Here is a 20316-nt window from a genome sequence, read left to right as displayed (position 1 = left end):
GAGGGCAGGGAGCATGTCTACTAAAACTAGTGTACTCTCCCAATCAGTTAATCAATCAATCAGTGGTATTTATTGAGTGCATACTGTATGCTGAGCACTGTACTAAGCAAAGCATAAGAGAGTCAACTTGTTCCCTGCTCACAGGAAGCTTAAAATCTAAAGGGGACAACCAATACACAATAAGCCCTCAGCAAATACTATTGATTGATTGATTGGAAGAGAGAAAATCTTATTACTGTATGTTCCTAACCGCGAATACCTACCTTGGCATCCCAAAAGTCACTACCAGCCAGCAGCGAGAAAGTAATCCAACCTTATCCACCACCAAAATGCTCACAGGGGAATCCTGATTGCCAGGGCCCCCGCCGCTGGAGAGATATATCTGCTGCCCTTAAATTACAAATAATATGGTTCTAATGAAGAATTGGATCCCCAACAACGGTTTCAGGAAAAATAAATGTAAGCTTGATATAAACTGGAAGAAACTGAGCCAGCACATTGCTCTCAGTGAATTAACATGTTTGTTTCTTGCTGCGGTTTGGGAAATTATCAAGCACTAGATTCTCAGCACTCCAGAGCCACGTATCATTTCGACCATGCATTTGTATGGCTCTCCATTCAACGCTTCCTCCTATATCAGTAGTTAACTGTGGGAAATTCTAACAAAATTGCATAAAGGTATCTTCTTATCTGCCCCAATCGGCATTTATAAAAGTACCAAATGAATACCATAATGAGTCACATTTAGCCAAAATGTCGCAACATTTCAGCAGGTAAATTGCCACTTAGATGCAGGGAAAAAGTTTCAGGTTATCATTAGCCGTAGTGAAAGCTTTAAAAATCACCCTGCCTTTGGAAACGTACAGAACATAAATCAGTGCATCTGGCTAGAGCTTCCTGAGTAGAAGCTCTTACAAGTCTTGGCACACTGTGGTCAAGGCCATTAATAATAATAATGATGATGATGATGGTAAGCTCTGGGATAGATACAAGGCAATCACGTTGTCCCACGTGGGGTTCACAGTCTTCATCCCCATTTTACAGATGAGGGAACTGAGGCACAGAGAACTAAGTGGCTTACCCAAGGTCACACAGCAGACAAATGGCGGAGCCGGGACTAGAACCCACGTCCTCTGACTCCCAAGCCCGCACTCTTTCCACTAAGCCATGCTGCTTCTCGTTACTGTTTTAAAGTGCTTATGACTGTGCTCTACAATCTTTCTCATCCAAAATGTCACCAGTTCCTTCCTGCACTTTGACCTTAAACAATATTTCACAGATCCACCCATTGCTTTCCTCTCCTATTCAGCATGTCCTGCTTCAACTGCATCTCCTGACTCAGTCTCCTTACTGAGCTCCCCTAAATCCAGTCTCTCTCCTCTCCAGTCAATCCCACTGCAACATCACAGTCATCTTTATGAAACGCTACGTGCATTATTTTATTTCCCATCCCCCGGCAAAAAAAAAAAAAATATCCTCCATGTATTTAATTCAAACATTGTGTTCAGGGCTAGGGCAAGTCAAAAGGAGTATAAATCAGACCCACTGAAAAATCTCCAGTTGTCTCCAACTTGAGCTCTGGACCACTAGATTCAAAGTTCTTCTTTATCTGACTTTTCCTACTCCTAATCTGTAAAATGGGGATTAAGACTGAGAGCCCCACGTGGGACAACCTGATCACCTTGTATCTACCCTAGCGCTTAGAAAAGTGCTTGGCACAAAGTAAGCGCTTAACAAATATCAACATTATTATTATTATTATTAATCATCATCACGTACTGGCTCTTTGGGAGAGAACAGCAGAAGTAAAAATGATGAACACCAACCCTCCGTTAATTTACAATAAATTACTTATTTATTCAAATTATTTATTCACACAAATGTTTGTCTCCCCCTCATGACCGTAAGCTCTTTATGGGCAGGGAACATGCCTGCTAATTCTGTTGAATTGTACTCTCCCAAGTGCCTAGTACAGTGCTCTTGCACATAGTAAGTGCTCAATAAATATGATTCATTGATTGGGTGGATAGAGACGGAAATGACTGACAAATAGTGGGTGCAGGAGGAAACAACAATAGTAGTTGTTGTTTTAGTAGTGCTAGTAATGGTATTTATGAAGTGCCTACTGTGTTCAGAGCACTGTACTAAGCACTAAAAAAAAATACACAGGTGAAAATTAAACACAGTCCCTGACCCTCATGGGGCTCATAATCTAATAGTAATACTGTTCTAAGCACTGGGGTAGATACAAGGTAATCAGGTTGCCCCATGTGGGGTTCCCAGTCTTAATCCCCATTTTACAGATGCGGTAACTGAGGCGCAGAGAGGTTAAGTGGCTTGCCCAAGGTCACACAGCAGACAAGTGGCAAAGCCGGGATTAGAACCCACATCCTCTGAGTCCCAAGCCCATGCTCTTTCCATTGAGCCATGCTGCCAGGAGGGAAGAGGGGGTGAGGGATTGGCGCATAAGGTAGAATGAAATCATAAAAACACAAAAACGATACAAAATGTAAGGGCAATGCTGTATGCAACAAGAGGAAGGGAGCGCCATGCTAGAGGAGCAGAGGTTTGGGCTCCTTGGGGCTCAGAGAGCTGATAATCGCAGCATCCCAGTCATCCGCTTAATAAATGCCATCATAATTATTATTATTATTATTATCCCGATGACCTGCAAGCTAAGATGGCACGCAGTCGTTTCTCCTCACCCTCCCAGCAAGAGGAGGTGGGGACAATACGTGTCCCGATGGGTGGAGGGGTGGAGGGTTTGGTGGGACAGGGAGACAGCTCTCATTCATTCATTCAATCGTATTTATTGAGCGCTTACTGTGTGCAGAGCACTGTACTAAGCGCTTGGAAAGTACAATTTGGCAACTGACAGAGCCAATCCCTACCCAACAATGGGCTCACAGTCTAGAAGGGGGAGACAGACAACAAAACAAGTAAACAGGCAGCGATCGCATCAAAACAGATAAATAGAATTATAGATTATACACATCCTTAATAAAATAAATAGAATAATAAACATGTACAAATATACCCAAGTGCGGTGGGGTGGGGAGGTGGTAGAGCAGAGGGAGGGAGTCGGGGCGATGGGGAGGGGAGGAGGAGCAGAGGAAAAGGGGGGCTCAGTCGGGAAGGCCTCCCGGAGGAGGTGAGCTTTCAGTAGGGCTTTGAAGGGAGGGAAGTATGCTAGCTTGGCGGATGTGTGGAGGGAGGGCATTCAATCAATCAATCATATTTATTGAGCACTTACTGTGTGCAGAGCACTGTACTAAGCGCTTGGGAAGTCCAAGTTGGCAACATATAGAGACAGTCCCTACCCAACAGTGGGCTCACAGTCTAAAAGGGGGAGATTCCAGGCCAGGGGAAGGACATGGGCCGGGGGTCGATGGTGAGAGAGGCGAGAATGAGGCACAGTGAGGAGGTTAGCAGCAGCAGAGGAGTGTATTTATAAACATAATTAATTTGGGCTTATAATAGGGCCAATAAAGGCTGGCCCCAACCACCGATAAAGGCGGTTGGACCCATAAATTTCTAGAACAGAAAAACCACTCACCCTTAGGGAAAGCTCATTTGCACAGGGTATCGATCACTCACCCAGTGATGTCAGCTGGGACATAGCCAATTACCGGGAGAGTAAAATAATAATAATAACAACGGTATTAGTTAAGCGCTTACTACGTGCCAGGCACCGTTTAAAGCCCTGGGATGGATACAAGGTAATCGGGTTGGACACAATCCCTGTCCCACACAGGGCTCACAGTCTTAATCCCCATTTGACAGATGATGGAACTGAGGCACAGAGAACTGAAGTGACTTGCCTAGGGTCACACGGCGCACAAGCGGCAGAGCTGGGATTAGACCAATGACCTTCGGAGTCCCAGGCCCCTGCTCTATCCGTTAGGCCATATTGCTTCTACTAGGTCACGCTGCTTCTGAGACGATGTGGGTGAGGAGGAGGAGGAGTCTAGCTGAGGGAGAAATCCCAAGGACCACAAAGAAGGACAGAATTCATAGTAATAATAATAACGATGGTATTTGTTAAGCACTTACTATGTGCAACGCACTGTTCTAAGTGCTGGGGGGATACAAGATGATCAGGTTGTCCCACGTGGAGCTCAGTCTTCATCCCCATTTTCCAGATGAGGTAACAGGCACAGAGAAGTCAAGTGACTTGCCTAAAGTCACACAACTGACAAGTGGCAGAGCCTGGATTAGAACCCATGACCTCTGACTCCCAAGCCTGTGCTCTGTCCACTGAGCCACGCTGCTTCTCTCATTCATCTTAAGGTCCAGAGTGAAAGTACCTGGGTAGCAAGGCCCCCATTGTATGGTCTACAGGGAGGGGATTTGGAACATTGTTTTGCTTGGAAAAAAAGAGTTCCAAAAGGGGAAAGACCAGGGAACAGCAATGGATGGGGTGGCCACATAAGCGCTCCTAAGGGAAATGTTACCATTGGCTTCAGGGGAGTGACAATCTCTGGGATAGAAATGAATTCTAGATCGGGGATATGCTGATAGCCTGATTTGATTGAAGTCAATCAGTCAGTCATTTGTATTTATTGAGGGCTTACTATGTGCAGAGCACCATACTAAGCGCTTGGGAGAGCAATACAGCAATATAACCGACACATTCCCTGCCCGAAGACAAGAACTGTGCATTTAAATCCTTAAATCAGTAAATATTGGTTACCTGTTTATAACCAAAAAGAATGTGCTTATGTATTCTGTGTTGGCATAGCTCATGAACTGGGAAAGATATCTATAGCTGTGGGGAGTGGATGCTTTGCATTCCACTGAGCCGCAGCAATCAGCCCTTAGGGTCTAGGAGTGATTAATAATGATAATGATAATAATAATGGTGTGTGTTAAAGGCTTACTATATGTCAAGCATGTTCTAAGCGCTGGGGTGATACAAGCTAATCGTTTTGGACACAGTCCCTGTCCCACTTCGGGTTCACAGTCTTAAATCTCCATTTTACAGATGAGGGAACTGAGACACAGAGAAGTGAAAGCCTGAATGTTTCCCAAACCATTTAGGGGATTCAAACTCTCAGAGTCAGGAGTAAGTTCGTTGCGGACAGGGAACGAGTCTACCAAACCTACTGTATTGTAGTATCCCAAGCACTTAGTACAGTGCTCTGCATACAGTAAACATTCACTATATACTATTGATGATGATGATGATGGTGACATGACAATCTTGGGGCACACTGGCATAGGTCCCTAAGAAAATCCCTATGTCAACTGTAAATAGCCAAGAGCATAAAGACCCTAAGAATACCCTAGAGCATCAAATCTCAAAAGTGGCAAAGGTAAATATCAAATGCCACATAGGGAGGCTTTGGTGACCTATGAAATGCTGTAGGCTAGGCCAGCCTCAAAGCAAGAAAATCAGTCATCTCAGAATGCACCATCAGCAGGGGCAGTTTTGGAGCTCCAAGATTTCCTATTCAGAATTTTGGAAGAATAGCAATTTTGAGATCTGCTAATTGTAAGGTTCAAGTTGTTAGTAATGATTACATTAGGTTTGGGTGGATTCAGATGATTTCAGCAAAATGTCCTATATGACACCATTCTCTTACACTGTTTGCCCAGCGTAAAACAGCAGCCTCATTTGCATTAGGGAATATTTGACCTTAGGAAAAAAGGGGTGGCTATTTTTTAAGTGCCTCAGGTTGGCCTAATATCTGAAGATGGCCCTAGTCACAGGGTCATGGGTTAAAGTTCCCCCATCCTTTTTGGGGGGAGGTTTTTTTATGGTATTTGTTAAGTGCTTACTACATGCCAGGTACTGTTATAAGTGCTGAGGTAGATACAAGATAGTCAGGTTGGACACAGTCCGTGTCTCACATGGGGCTCATGGTCTTAATCCCATTTTACAGATCAATCAATCAATCATATTTATTGAGCGCTTACTGTATGCAGAGCACTGTACTAAGTGCTTGGGAAGTACAAGTTGGCAACATATAGAGACAGTCCCTACCCAACAGTGGGCTCACAGATGAGGTAATTGAGGCATAGGGAAGTTAAGGTGACTTGCCCAAGGTCACACAGCACACAAGTGGAGGAGCTAGGATTAGAACCCAGGTCCTTCTGACTCCCACGCTTGTGCACTATCCACTAGGACATTCTGCTTCACTTGTTTTTAATAAATTAACCAGAGCAACAACAACAATATAGTGAGTTTACCCAGAATTTATGGTGGAAGATTCCTGTCCCCTCACCTCTCCAGAATAGAGTCTTTTCACCTGAGTTGTTCCCCTGCCCAATTTATTAGACTGTGAGCCCACTGTTGGGTAGGGACTGTCTCTATATGTTGCCAACTCATACTTCCCAAGCGCTTAGTACAGTGCTCTGCACACAGTAAGCGCTCAATAAATACGATTGATGATGATTAGACTTTGGCATTTTTATCTCTTCATTATGGGCAGATTTGGTAAACTAATGACTGGTGAATCTATTGCGCACGCACACATACATACACACACACACAAATGACAGTGCATTAACACACCTTCAAACTGTAAATTACATTTGGAAACCAAAATAAGTGCTAATGAAATAACATCATCATCATCATCATCAATCGTATTTATTGAGCGCTTACTATGTGCAGAGCACTGTACTAAGCACTTGGGAAGTACAAATTGGCAACATATAGAGACAGTCCCCACCCAACAGTGGGCTCACAGTCTAAAAGGGGGAGACAGAGACCAAACATAGTAACAAAATAAAATAAATAGAATAGATATGTACAAATAAATTAAATAAATAAATAAATAGACGGGCAGCAACTTAAAGCAAACGTAATATTCTGCACCAACTGACGTTGAAAGGAGAAACTGAAAAGCCTCATTTAACACATATTGGAAGCATTTTCTATAAGTGGTTGAGCTGTAAATTGTTCTTATACAAATCTGCAGACGGTACCCTCCGTTTAAGCGGTTGTGATATATGGGATGTCATGGATTCTGCTGAGAATAGCTCAGCCTCAGCTTCCACTGATCCAGGCTGTAATCGCCGTAGGTCTATTTATCAGAGGGCTCTATTATCAGTGGACCAAATTGTCTTGGGAGTACAGTAATGGTGTTCAACTCTAACCAGGAAATGAAGTATCTTGGTCCTTACAGAGTTCTTCTGGAATGCATGGCAACTGACTGCCACACACAACCACTGGCCACAAAGAGAGTATTGAGGCCTACGTAAGCCTCCGGATGCCTTTGTGAGGATATATTACTAATAGTCTCGGAATACTTGAGGAAAAAGGTCATCATGTGAAAACAATCCATTGAAGCAGCGTGGCTCAGTGGAGAGAGCCCAGGCTTTGGAGTCAGAGGTCGTAGGTTCAAATCCCGGCTCTGCCAATTGTCGGCTGTGTGGCTCTGGGCAAGTCACTTCACTTCTCTGGGCCTCAGTTCCTTCATCTGTAAAATGGGGATTAAAACTGTGAGCCCCCTGTGGGACAACCTGATCACCTTGTAACCTCCCCAGTGCTTAGAACAGTGCTTTGCACATAGACAGCGCTTAATAAATGCCAATATATCCAGGCCTGCATTACTGATAATAATGATGCCTTTTCGATCCTAAATATTTATAAAGGTCTTAAGAAACAATACACATATTGTAATCCTTTATCCCCCAAACTAAATCCTTCCATTCATTCAACAATGACATAGTATTGTCATATTAATAATAATAATAGTAATGTCATTTGTTAAGCACTTACCATGTGCCAGGCACTAAGTGCTGGGGTAGATACCAGCTCATCAGGTTGGATATAGTCCTGTCCCACATGGAGCTCACGGTCTTAAATCCCCATTTTACAGATAAGGAAAATGAGGCACAGAGAGGTTAAGTGACTTGCCCAAGGTCACACAGCAGACAAGTGTCAGAGCCAGGATTAGAACCCATGTCCTTCTGACTCCCATTAGGCAATGCTGCTGCTCAATTAGCCTAATCCTTTTCAGGTGGATACTGAGCCTTTTATCAAGTTCTGCTCTTAAACAATCAACACTGTAATGTAAAGTAACCAGAGTTTTAAGAGTTTGACGTGCATAATGGCATTTCATTTGCTTACGTACACATCTGTCCTCAGATCCACAGGCAATGAATCGTCCACAGGGACTCAGTGCAATCCCACATGGGTGGCAACGGTTTAGATGTCCTTCAAAATGGCGCTCACACCTTCGTGGGACAAAAAAAAAAAATGCCCAAACATTTATTTTCAACGAAGATCATTATAAAAAGGATTAAGTAAGCAGAGTTGGGTTCAAATGACAGTAACCCACTTCAGTTCAATTCTAGACAGAATCATCTGATATAATTCTGCCCAGGATACCCTGGAATTGATCGAAACTGAGCCCCAGACTGAGCCCCTTCCTTCCTCTCCCCCTTGTCCCCCTCTCTATCCCCCCCATCTTATCTCCTTCCCTTCCCTACAGCACCTGTATATATATTTGTACATATTTATTACTCTATTTATTTATTTATTTATTTTACTTGTACATATCGATTCTATTTATTTTACTTTGTTAGTATGTTTGGTTTTGTTCTCTGTCTCCCCCTTTTAAACTGTGAGCCCACTGTTGGGTAGGGACTGTCTCTATATGCTGCCAACTTGCACTTCCCAAGCGCTTAGTACAGTGTTCTGCACACAGTAAGCGCTCAATAAATATGATTGATTGATTGAAACTGGACACAACCCTACGATGGACACTTTGCACACAGTAAGCGCTCAATAAATACGATTGAATGAATGAATGAATGAATGAATGAATGTAGACGTTCCCGACGATCCTTCCACTATCCACCTCCTCTCACTCCTTTATTCCAATGACCACCTGCTCCACATTACCAATTTGGACATACACTTGATTTTATAATCTCTGGTAAATGTACAATCTCTACCCTCACCAATTGTGAATTCCTCCAACAAACCACAACCTCCTCACCTGCTCTCTTTCCCATACACCCACACCCAATAAATCTGTCCTTTTCCTCCACAGGGACCTCCCTTCTTTTGACCCCCTCCACTATTCTAGAGCCATGCTACACGATTTGGTCTCCATCAATAACCAAATGATCTCCTAATGCACAAATTGACAAGTTAACACCACCCTCTACACTCAACTGAACTCTCTTTCTCCCCCGTTCCTCCACTGGTCCAAGTACCACTAACCCTCAACCCTGGAACTCCTCCACAGTATACACTTCCTCAACTCCTGTGCCCGAGCTGCAGAGCCCTGTTGGCAGAAATACAGACATCTCTCCAATCTTGTCCACCTTAAATCCATTTTTATTGAGAAGCAGCGTGGCTCAGTGGAAAGAGCACGGGCTTTGGAGTCAGAGGTCCTGGGTTCAAGTTTTGAGTCTGCCGATTGCCAGTTACCTCATCTATAAAATGGGGATTAAGACTGTGAGCCCCCCGTGGTACAACCTGATCACCTTGCAACCTCCCCAGCGCTTAGAACAGTGCTTTGCACATAGTAAGCGCTTCATAAATGCCATTATTAGTGTTATTATTATTTTTAGCTGCTTCAATTTGGTCTCCTCCACTGCCTGACAATACGTTATTTCCTTCCCAACTCACTCCCATTCCCACTATCCCGACCAACTGTCCCATATGTTTAACTTCATCCTTAAACCTCCCGTCCCCTACCCCCTTCATCTCTTTCCCCTAGTGACCTGGCCACATGCTTCCTCAACAAAATTGAAACCATCAGGCAAGACCTCCCTAAAATCTCCCTTGCTCCTCTCCAATCCCTCTGTCTTCCTCCACCCTATATGGCTCTCCCTAAATTCCCTGCAGTAATTCAAGATGAGATCTCTCACCTCCTAAATCTACCCCAGCCCTTCGTAACTTCTTTAAACACAGCTTCCTTCTTCCCTCCTTGACTGCCATCTTCAACTGTTCACTTCCCAGTGTCTTCTTCCCCGCTGCTTTCAAACATACTTATATATTCTTTTTCCTAAAAAAACCCCTTCCTTGACCCCACAGACCCCTCCAGTTATCACCCCATCTCCCTCCTACCATTTCTCTCCAAATTTCTTGAAAGAGTTGTTTACCCTCGCTGACTCCATTTACTCTCCTGCAATTCTCTCCCAGTTCCCCTCCAATCTGGCTTCTGCCTCACATCGCTCCACAGAAACATCCCTCTCTAAGGTAACCAATGAACTTCTTCTCACCAAATTTGATGACCTCTACTTTATCCCAATCCTCCAAGACCTCCGCCTCTCATCACTCTACAGAAACAGCCCTCTCTAAGGTAACCAATAAACTTCTTCTCACCAAATCTGATGACCTCTACTTTATCCCAATCCTCCAAGTCCTCTCAGCTCCTTCGACACTGTAGACCACCCCCTTCAAACTCTATCCAACCTTGGCTTCACTGACACTGTGCTCTCTAGGTTCTCCTCCTACCTCTCTGACAGGTTATTTTTCAGTTCCTTTTGCTGGCTCCTTCTCTGCCTCCCACCCCCTGACAGGAGAGGTCCCTCAAAGCTCAGTTCTAGGTCCCCTTCTATTCTCCATCTACACTTACTTCTTTGGAGAATTCATTCACTCCTACAGCTTCAACTACCATCTCTATGAAGATAATGATCAAATCTACATCTCCAGCTCCGACCTCTCTCCTTCCCTGGAATCTCACGTTTCCTCCTGCCATTGGGACATCTCTACCTGTATGACCTGCCAAGGCCTCAAATTACACATGTCCAAAACAGAATTCCTTATCTTCCCACCCAAACTCTGTCTTCCCTCTGTCTTTTCCCATCCCTGTACACAATATCCCTATCCTCCCTATCTCATAAGCCCAAAACCTTGGCATTGTCCTCGACTCATCTCTCTCTCATTCTACCTACATATTCAACCTGTCACCAGTTCCTGTAGGTTCTACCTTCACAACATTGCTAAAATCCACCCTTATATCTCTAGCCAAACTGCTAACACGCTAGCCCAAGCATTTATCCTATGCTGCCATGACTACCGCACCTGCCTCCTCCCCGACCTCCCAGCCTCCTGTCTCTCCCCACTACAGTCCACACTTTGTCTGTGGCCCGGATCATTTTTCTACAAGAACATTCGGTCCGTGTCTCCCCACCCCTCAAGAACCTCCGATGGCTGCCCATCTACCTCCACATAAAACAGAAACTCCTTATCACTGGCTTTAATGTAATTGATCACCTTGCCCCATCCTTCCTCACCTCACCAATCTCTTATTACAGCCCTACCCACACATTTCTCTCCTCTCACCATGCACTGAATTTGTCTATATGTTGCCGCCAACCTCTTTCCTACGTCTTCTCCCTAGCCTGGAACTCCCTCCCACTCCATATACTAGACCACAACTCTCTCCACCTTCAAGGCATTATTAAGGTCACATCTCCTCCAAGAGGCCTTCCCAGATTAAGCCCTTTTCTTCCCAGCTCCTCTTCTCTTCTGCATCATCTGTGAAAGCCCTTTTCCCCCCAGCTCCTTTTCTCTTCTGCATCATCTGTGAACTTGGATCTGTGATCTCTGGGCATGTGATAGTCACCCCACTCTCAATGAGGAGGCTGATGCAACAGCCAAGGAGGGATATCATCAATGCTTGGATTAGGATGGGAGCAGTTTAAATGGAGAGGAAGGGTCAGATTCTAGAAATGCCATGGAAGTAGAACTGAAGGTAGCGGAAGGCCGTAGTGGGAAATGGGAAGTGAAATTGAGAGGAGGAAAACAGTGGTGATGGAAGCATGTTGGCAACGCCCATGGCAGTGGTAGTCATCATGTAATGGCGGAGTTAGAGCTTCTGCATCCCCATGGCCCTTCAGGGCTTAAGTTCCATGAACCCCTGTGGTAATTTGGCTTTGCCCATAGTGCTAATGTAGAGCAGGATGATCTGGTGGAATCACAATCCTGGGAGTCAGGGCTGTGGGTTCTATACCTGCTTCTGCCACTTGCCTGCTGTGGGACCTTGGACAAACACTTAACTCCTCTGGGCCTCAGTTTTCTCATCTGCAAAACAGGGTTTCACTACCTGTTCCCCCTTCTACTTAGACTGTGAGCCCCACGTGGACTAGAAATTGTATCTGACCTGATTATGCTGCATCTACCCCAGAGCTCAGGACAGTGCTTGGCACATAGTAAATTCTTACCAAACAGCAAAATTATGATTAACAACATCTGACACCATTTGGCAGCTATTTGGCCCTTCTGAGAAGTCACCAAGATCCTAATTCTATTCAGTGATGATACGGCTGATCCTGCACAATTAAGCAGCCTTTTTTTCTGACCTTTCATTCATTCAATCATATTTACTGAGCACTTACTGTGTGCAGAGCACTGTTCTAAGTGCTTGGGAAAGTACAATACAACAATAAAGAGAGACAATCCCTGCCCACAACAAGCTCACAGTCTAGAGGGGGGGGACCACTTCCCTTCACCAATGGAAAGATGCAGATTTAGCATTCTGTGAGGACCAGCCTGCAGATGCAACAAGGAATCTGGAAGCTGAGGTTGGAATATGATTCCAGTTCTCTAGGGAATCTCTTCCAATTCTACGAACTGTGAGCATCACCGTATGTTCCTAAATGTTTCATTCAGGAGCTCCTAAATACTGGCAATTGTGTTTTACGGTTCAACTTGAGACCTACTCAAGCTGCATTCTCTCCATCTTTACAGTTTTCTTTCATCATCCCAATGGACATCACTGACACCGCTGATGCTGTCATTAGGATTTGTTAACTCTTCTTCACATCCTGCTGCACCAACCTACGTTGAAACTCTTTTCAAACTTTTGAACTCTTCTGAACTTTTGAAACTCTTTTGAAATTCTAGGGAAAATACTCAATTTCCCCCTACCAATGCAAAGATACAGTTTAGTTACTGCTTCTCAGCATAGTACAAGTGCTTAATACAATGCCCTGTAATTGATCACTCATCAGCATAACCCTCCTCAATCCCTAACTCCGTGTATTTGCCCCCTGTCATGCTCAACCTCCACCTCCTCATGTGACTTCAGAGTTAAATTTGGTTTTGCAGATGCGGGAGAGGGATGTGATTCCCTTTATTTTTCCAATATGAGCGAGAAACGGAAAATCAGTGCAAATGGTGCATCCAAATAAGTGAAAAAGGACAAAATAGTTTCACCTAAAGTAAAATTAGAAATGATAATAAGGCCACTAGAATGCTTGCCCTTTACACTATAAGAATCATCCTTAACCAATTTGATAAGCTTAATAATTTTCTAAATTGGCCACCATCATAAATGGCAAGTGACCCAAACCAAAAATAAAAAAATGATCTCATGGTAAATATAGATAGATTGCTTTCCAATCGATGTAAGGCTCAAACTCAAAAAATCAAGCACACAATTTTAACCAATTTGGGGTAAAGTTTTCAGGACCTTTTACTCTTTAAAAAATGGACAATGGGCAAGGTTTATGAAGGTAATTTTCATAATAGTCACTGCTTGTTCAGAGGAATGAAAGGCAAAGTATTAAATTAGGAGGTGAAGCAGCTTTTCCTCCTCATTTGGAAGCAATCATTGAGGAGGGCAGTTAAAATGCTCAGCAACTTTTTAATTGTGGTGCGAATGATCTATTTTGGAAGAAAATGCAGAATAGTATTTATATTTCTAAAGATGAAAAGCATATGACTGTCTTTAAAGCAGCCAACGCAGACTAAATCTCTCCTCTGGAGCTAATGCTGTGAGAGATATAAAATTGAAACAAATGTTGGTCTACTGCTCTGAGAACGCAAGGGAAATGAAAGGCTATTCAGATACCAGTGTTCGGGAAATCTAACCATAAAACACGGGTGACCACGATCATTTTAAAATACTGGTTCGCTCGTCACTTTGCCTGTGATGCTGCTGAATTTTGCAAAACCCAAAGTCTTCCTCAAAAAGAGGATTACTAATTTTTCATAATGCTCCTGCTTCTCCCCAAGCCAGTCCATTTTTCACTCCGTTGCCTGGATCATTTTTCTAAAAAAAATAGCTGTTCAATTCATATTTCCCCACTCCTCAAGAACCTCCAGTGGTTGCCCATCCACCTCCACATCAAACAGAAACTCTTTACCATCAGCTTTAAAGCACTCAATCACTTTGCGCTCTCCTATCTTACTTCTCCGATTTCCTACTTCATCCCAGCCCTCACACTTCATTCCTCTAAGGTCAACCTACTCACTGTATCTAAATCTTGTCTATCCCACTGCCAACCCCTTGCCCACATCCTGCCTCTGGCCTGAATGCCCCCCATGCCTTTCTATCCAATAGATCATCACTCTGCTCAACTTCAAACACGTATGAAAATCACATCTCCTCCAAGAGGCCTTCTCTAACTAAACCTTCATTTCCTGTTCTCTTTCCTCCATTCAATCATTGAATCATATTTATTGAGGGCTTACTCTGTGCAAAGCACTGTACTAAGCACTTGGGAGAGTACAATGCAACAATAAACAGACACGTTTCCTGTCCACAATGACTTTATAGTCTAGAGAGTGGGGGAAAGACATTAAGATAAATATATAAATTACAGATATGTACATAAGTGCTGTGGGACTGAGAAGGGACCATCTCTATATGTTGCCAACTTGTACTTCCCAAGCGCTTAGTCCAGTGCTCTGCACACAGTAAGTGCTCAATAAACACAACTGAATGAATGGGAAGGGGAAAAAACAAAAGGAGCAAGTCAGGGCGATGCAGAGGGGAGTAGGAGAAGAGGAAAGGGGGGCTGAGGGAAGGCCTCTTGGAGAAGATGTGCCTTCAATGAGACTTTGAAGTGTGGGAGAGTAATTGTCTGTTGGATTTGAGGAGGGAGGGTGTTCCAGGCTACAGGAAGGATGAGGACTAGGGGTCAGCAGCAAGATAGGCGAGATGGAGGTACAGTGAGAAGGTTAGAATTAGAGGACTGAAGTGTGTGAGCTGGCTGTAGAAGGAGAGAAGCGAGGTAAGATAGGAGAGGGCACGGTGGTGGACTGCTTTAAAGCCAATGGTGAGGAGTTTTTTGTTCGATGCAGAGGTGGATGGGCAACCACTGGAGTTTTTTGAAGAGCCGGGTGACACATCCTGAACGATTTTGTAGAAAAATGACCTGGGCAGCAGAGTGGAGTGTGGACTGGAGTGGGGAGAAGCGGGAGGCTGGGAGGTCCGCAAGGAGGCTGCTGCAGTAATCCAGGCAGGATAGGATGAGTAGCAGTTTGAATGGAGAGGAAAGGGTGGATTTTAGCGATGTTGTGAAGGTGGGACCGACAGAATTTAGCGATGAATTGAATATGAGGGTTGAATGAGAGAGAGGAGACAAAGATAAGGCCAAGGTTACGGGCTTGTGAGACAGGAAAGATGGTGGTGCCATCTACAGTGATGGGAAAGTCAGTGGGAGGATGGGGTTTGGGTGGGAAGATAAGGAGCTCTATATTTTGGACATGTGAGGCTTGAGGTGACAGGAGGACATCCAAGTAGAGATGTCTTGAAGGCAAGAGGCAGTGTGAGACTGCAGAGAGGGAGAGAGATCTGGGTTGGAGATGTAGATTTGGGTTTCGAGGTGGTAGTTGAAGCCAAGGGAGCCAATGAGTTCTCCAGGGGAGTGGTTGTAGACGGAGAATAGAAGGGGACCCAGAACTGAACCTTGAGGGACCCTCACAGTTAGGGGGTGGGAGGCAGAGGAGGAGTCCCTGAAGGAGACTGAGAATGAACTGTGTCACTAGGACTTGTACTCTTTATTCACCTAACCCTCAGCCCCACAGCACTTATGTACAAATCTATAATTAATTTTAATGTCTCCACCTCTAGAGTGAAAGCTCCTTATGGGCAGGGAACATCTATCGATTCCGTTATATCCTCCCAGGTGCTTAGTACAGTGCTCTGCACATGAGAAGTGCTCAATAAATACGATTGATTGATTGATCTCCCCAGTCATCTCAATTATTTGCTTGAGCATATGAAGTTTTATGGTTTTTGCCTCCAAATTCCTCTGCCATTTGCAGGGGCAATGGAACAAGGAGCAACAACTACTTTTTTTTTCCCCAGGACATCGGGACAACAGATGGAGAAGGCAAACTAATTTTGGAAGGGCCAAGAATGCCAACGATAACATCTCAGAATCATGGAATGAGGTAAACTTATAGCTGATTAAAATCTGGAGGAAAATCTGCCCATCATTGCTAACAGATTTCTAGGGACTTGGGAAGACAACAACCCCAAGTCCAAAAGTGACCCTGTGATTTGGGGGGCACTTCTAGGGTCAAAATGGATGGGAGGGGGAGTGGTAAAAGCAGTTGTTTTGATAGTGAATCTACTTGGTGGTTACAATAGTTCTGTTCCTGAAATTAGCTGGCACCCCGCAACGTAGACTGAGCCTTACAGCTATTTCTGGGGGTGGGGGGGTCCCTCACTGGTTAATAAAAGTAATCATCATCATCCTCATGGTATTTTTTAAGCGTTCATTATGTAACAAGCACTGTTCTAAGTGCTGGGGTGGATACAAATTAATCAGGTCGGCGACAGTCCCTGTCCCACATGGGGCTCACAGTCGAAGCATAAGTCTAAGTACAGAGAAGCAGCATGTCGGAATGGCTAGAGCACGGGCCTGGGAATCAGAAGGTCAAGGGTTCTAATCCCGGCTCCACCGCTTGTCTACTGTGTGACCGTGGGCAAGTCACCTCACTTCTCCGTGCCTCAGTTACCTCATCCGCAAAATGGGGTTTGCGACTGTGATCCCCACATGGGACGGGGGCTGTGTCCAACTCGATTTGCTTGTATCTAGCCCAGTGTCGGGTACAGTTCCTGGCACATAGTGAGCTCTTAAGAAATGCCGTTATTACTGTTATTGTCAGAAGAAGTAAGGACAGGTTTTGTAACCCCATTTTAAGATTGAGGAAACTGAATCAATCAATCAATCGCATTTATTGAGCGCTTACTGTGTGCAGAGCACTGTACTAAGCGCTACCAAGCGCTCTGAACACAGAGAAGCTAACTGACTTGCCCAAAGTCACAAAGCAGGCAAGTGGCAGAGCCAGAATTAAGACCCAGGTCCTCTTATCCCTGGCCTGGGCTCTCTAAATGGGTTCTGGTCATGGCTTCTAATTTAAATTCTGGTCATGGGTTCTAATCCTGGCTCTGCCACTTGTCTGCTGTGTGGCCTTGGGCAAGTCACTTTACTTCTCTGTGCCTCAGTTACCTCATCTGCTAAATGGGGATTGAAACTGCGAGCCCCATGGCGGGCAGGGGCTATGTCCATCCCAATTTGGTGTATCCACCCTGGTGCTTAGTACAGTGCCTGGCACAAAAGTAAGCACTTAACAAATACCATAATTATTAGTAGTATTGTTTCCACTAGGCCACACTACTTCACAAGTGGCAGTCAATTAAAACTGGAATTTTGCCAAAACTGGCTCTGTCTGAGTGAATGATTGTCGTGCACATGGGCAAAGAGCTTGGGGCCAATGTCTCTGATGCAACGTCTTGGGTCTAATATCTTGTCCTTTATGCGTCCTCTGATCTTGTGTTCATTCCAAACAGCACTGCTGGTGGAAATCCAGGTTAAAACCCCTCCTAAGCTGCTACATCTCTGCCCTCCCCTCTGTCCATCAATAATACTTCTCCACTCATCGCTTCATTCATTGTCGCATTTATTGAGCACTGTACTAAGCACTTGGAAAAGAGAAGCAGTTTGGCTTAGTGGAAAGTGCACAGGCTTGGGAGTCAAAGGTCGTGGGGTCTAATCCCCACTCCACCACTCATCAGCTATGTGACGTTGGGCAAGTCACAACTTCTCTGTGCCTCAGTTACCTCATCTGTAAAATGGGAATTAAGACTGTGAGTCCCATGTGGGACAACCCAATAACCTTGTATCTACCCCAAAACTTAGTACAGTGCTTGGCACATAGTAAGCACCTAACAAATACCATTATTATTAGAAGCATCATGGCATAGTGGATAGAGCATGGGCCTCCCATCTGGGACAGGGACTGTGTCCAACCCAATTACCTTGTATCTAACCCAGCGCTTAACACAGTGCTCGGCACATAGTAAGCGCTTAACAAATACCATAATTATTATTATTATTACAATACAACGCTATACAGTGACGCTTTCTTCCCACACGAGCTTACAGTCTAGAGATGAGCTTGCCTGCACCAGCTGCTCCAGACTTTTAACTCCCTTCTCAAACCCCTTGGCAGCCTGCAGTCCCTATCCCTTGCCCTTATTAATCTGGTCACCTAATTCATTAATAAAATTGTAACCTTTGGGCATAACCTCCTTAAATTCTTCCCTTTCCCTCTCCAGTCCCATCCACATCTGCCCCCTTCTTCAACTCTCTCATCCTTACCAGTAGTATCTCAAGAGATCTCTCGCCTCCTCTTAAAATCTATCCCCCTCAACTGCGTCTTGGAACTCATCACTTTGCACCTTATTAAAACACTTCCACTCTCCCTTCTTTCCTTCCTGCCAGGTAGCTTCAACTGCTCACTTTCAATGGCTCCTTCCCCGCTACTTTCAAACATGTTCACTTATCCCCTATCCTAAAAAAATCCTCCCTGACCCACCTCTTTCCAACCTTTCCTTTCCCAACTCCTAGAGTGAGTTATTTATATCCACGGCCTCCGCTTCCTCTCCTCCAATTCTCTCCTAGACCTCTTGCAATCAGGCTTCTATCCCCTTTGTTCCACGGAAATGATCCTCTCTAAGGACACCAATGACTGCCATCTTGCCAAAGAAATCAGCTTCTATTCCATCCTTATCCTTCTCAACCTTGACTTTTCAGCTACCTTCAATGCTCAGGACACTGTGCACCACACGCTTCTCCTGGAAAGCCAGTGAACCTTGGCTTCCCTGGAACTGTCCTCTCCTGGCTCACCTTCTATCTCTTTGGCTGCTCCACCTCGCTGCCTTCCACCCCCTAACTATGGGCGTCCCTCAAGGTTCAGTTTTGTTCCCCTTCCATTCTCCCCTGGAGAACTCATTCATTCCCACAGCTTCGACTACCACTTCTTTGCAGGATGATTCCTAAATCTACCTCTCCACCCTAGACCTCTCTCCTTCTCTGCAGTCTCACATTTCCTCCTGCCTTCAGGACATCTCTTCTTGGATGTCCCACCGACACCTCAAACTTAACATATCCAAAACAAAACTCATCTTCCCACCCAAACCCTGTCCTCCTCAAGATTTTCCCATCACTGTAGAAAATACAACCCCCCCCCCCTCGCAAGCACATAACCTAGGCATTATCCTAGCCGTATCTCTCAATCAACCCACATATTTAGACGGTCGCCAAATTCTGTCAATTTTTCCTTCAAAATATCTCTCAAATCTGTCCCGTCCTCTCCAAATTACTACTATGCTGGTCCAAATATTTATCATTTTTCACTTCAAATACTGCATCAGGCTTCTCGCTGACCTCCCTGCCTCCCGTCTCTTCCCTCTCCAGTCCTTACTTCACTCTGCTTCCCGGATCATATCTCTAACAAACCACTCAGAGCTCATCTCCCAATTCTTGAAAAACCTCCAATGTTTACCCATCCACCTCTGCTCAATCTGAAACTCCTTTCCGTCAACTCTTAAGCACTCAATCAGCTCTCCCCTTCCTACCTAAACTGGCTAATTTTCCACTACAAACCAGCCTGCATACTTTGCTCCTCAACTACTGTACCTCGATCTCACTTGCCTCACTGATGACCCCCTTGCTCATGTCTTTCCTCTAGCCTAGGACTCCCTTCTCCTTCATATCTGACAGACCACCACTCTTCCCCTCTTCGAAGCCTTACTAAAATCGCATCTCTGCTATGAGACCTTCCGCGACTAACCCATCATTTTTCCAATTATTCACCCTCCCTTATTCATTGCCCTTGGTCTGAGCCCTTTAAGCGCTTTCTTACCCCACTCAAGCTCCAAAGCACTTATGTACCTATCCTATACGCTGCCATTTCTCAATCTGAACTTTATTATAATGTCTGTCTCCCCAACTAGATTATAAAGCTCCTTGAGGGCAGGAATCATGTCTACCAACTCTACTGCATTGTTCTCTCCCAGGCTCTTAGTACAGTGCTCTGCATACAGTAAGCGCTCAATAAATACCACTGATTGATTGACTGACTGTTTGGAGAAGAAGGATGTAGGGATACAGAGGAAGCTTTTGAATATCACTCTGAGGAGCTCTCAGTGGAGACTCTCTTGGAGTTTGATGGCCATTGGAAAAGAAACTTCAGCAACATCTAGAATCCCTAAAACACTGACTACCTTTTAGGTTAGTGAAACAAGAAGTGACCATCTGGATCTAAACAGAAAAGTACAGTACAAATAATACCAAACACTTAATGACTCTGCACAAAGTAAG

The 20316-nt window shown here is 44.6% G+C and overlaps 1 protein-coding gene across 1 annotated transcript in view; it reads right to left on the bottom strand.

Moving 5' to 3' along the window:
• Positions 1-20316, bottom strand: part of WDR27 (WD repeat domain 27) — a 269128-nt gene that overhangs the window by 120681 nt on the left and 128131 nt on the right. Inside the window, exon 23 of the mRNA XM_038770610.1 lies at positions 8085-8187. Coding sequence (XP_038626538.1) covers positions 8085-8187 — 103 coding nt within the window. The remainder of the gene's footprint in view (positions 1-8084; positions 8188-20316) is intronic.

Source organism: Tachyglossus aculeatus, chromosome 2 (assembly GCF_015852505.1).
Source record: "Tachyglossus aculeatus isolate mTacAcu1 chromosome 2, mTacAcu1.pri, whole genome shotgun sequence".
NCBI lineage: Eukaryota > Metazoa > Chordata > Mammalia > Monotremata > Tachyglossidae > Tachyglossus > Tachyglossus aculeatus.
Note: the sequence above shows the minus strand (reverse complement) of the source record. Positions and strands in the feature narration are given on the sequence as shown.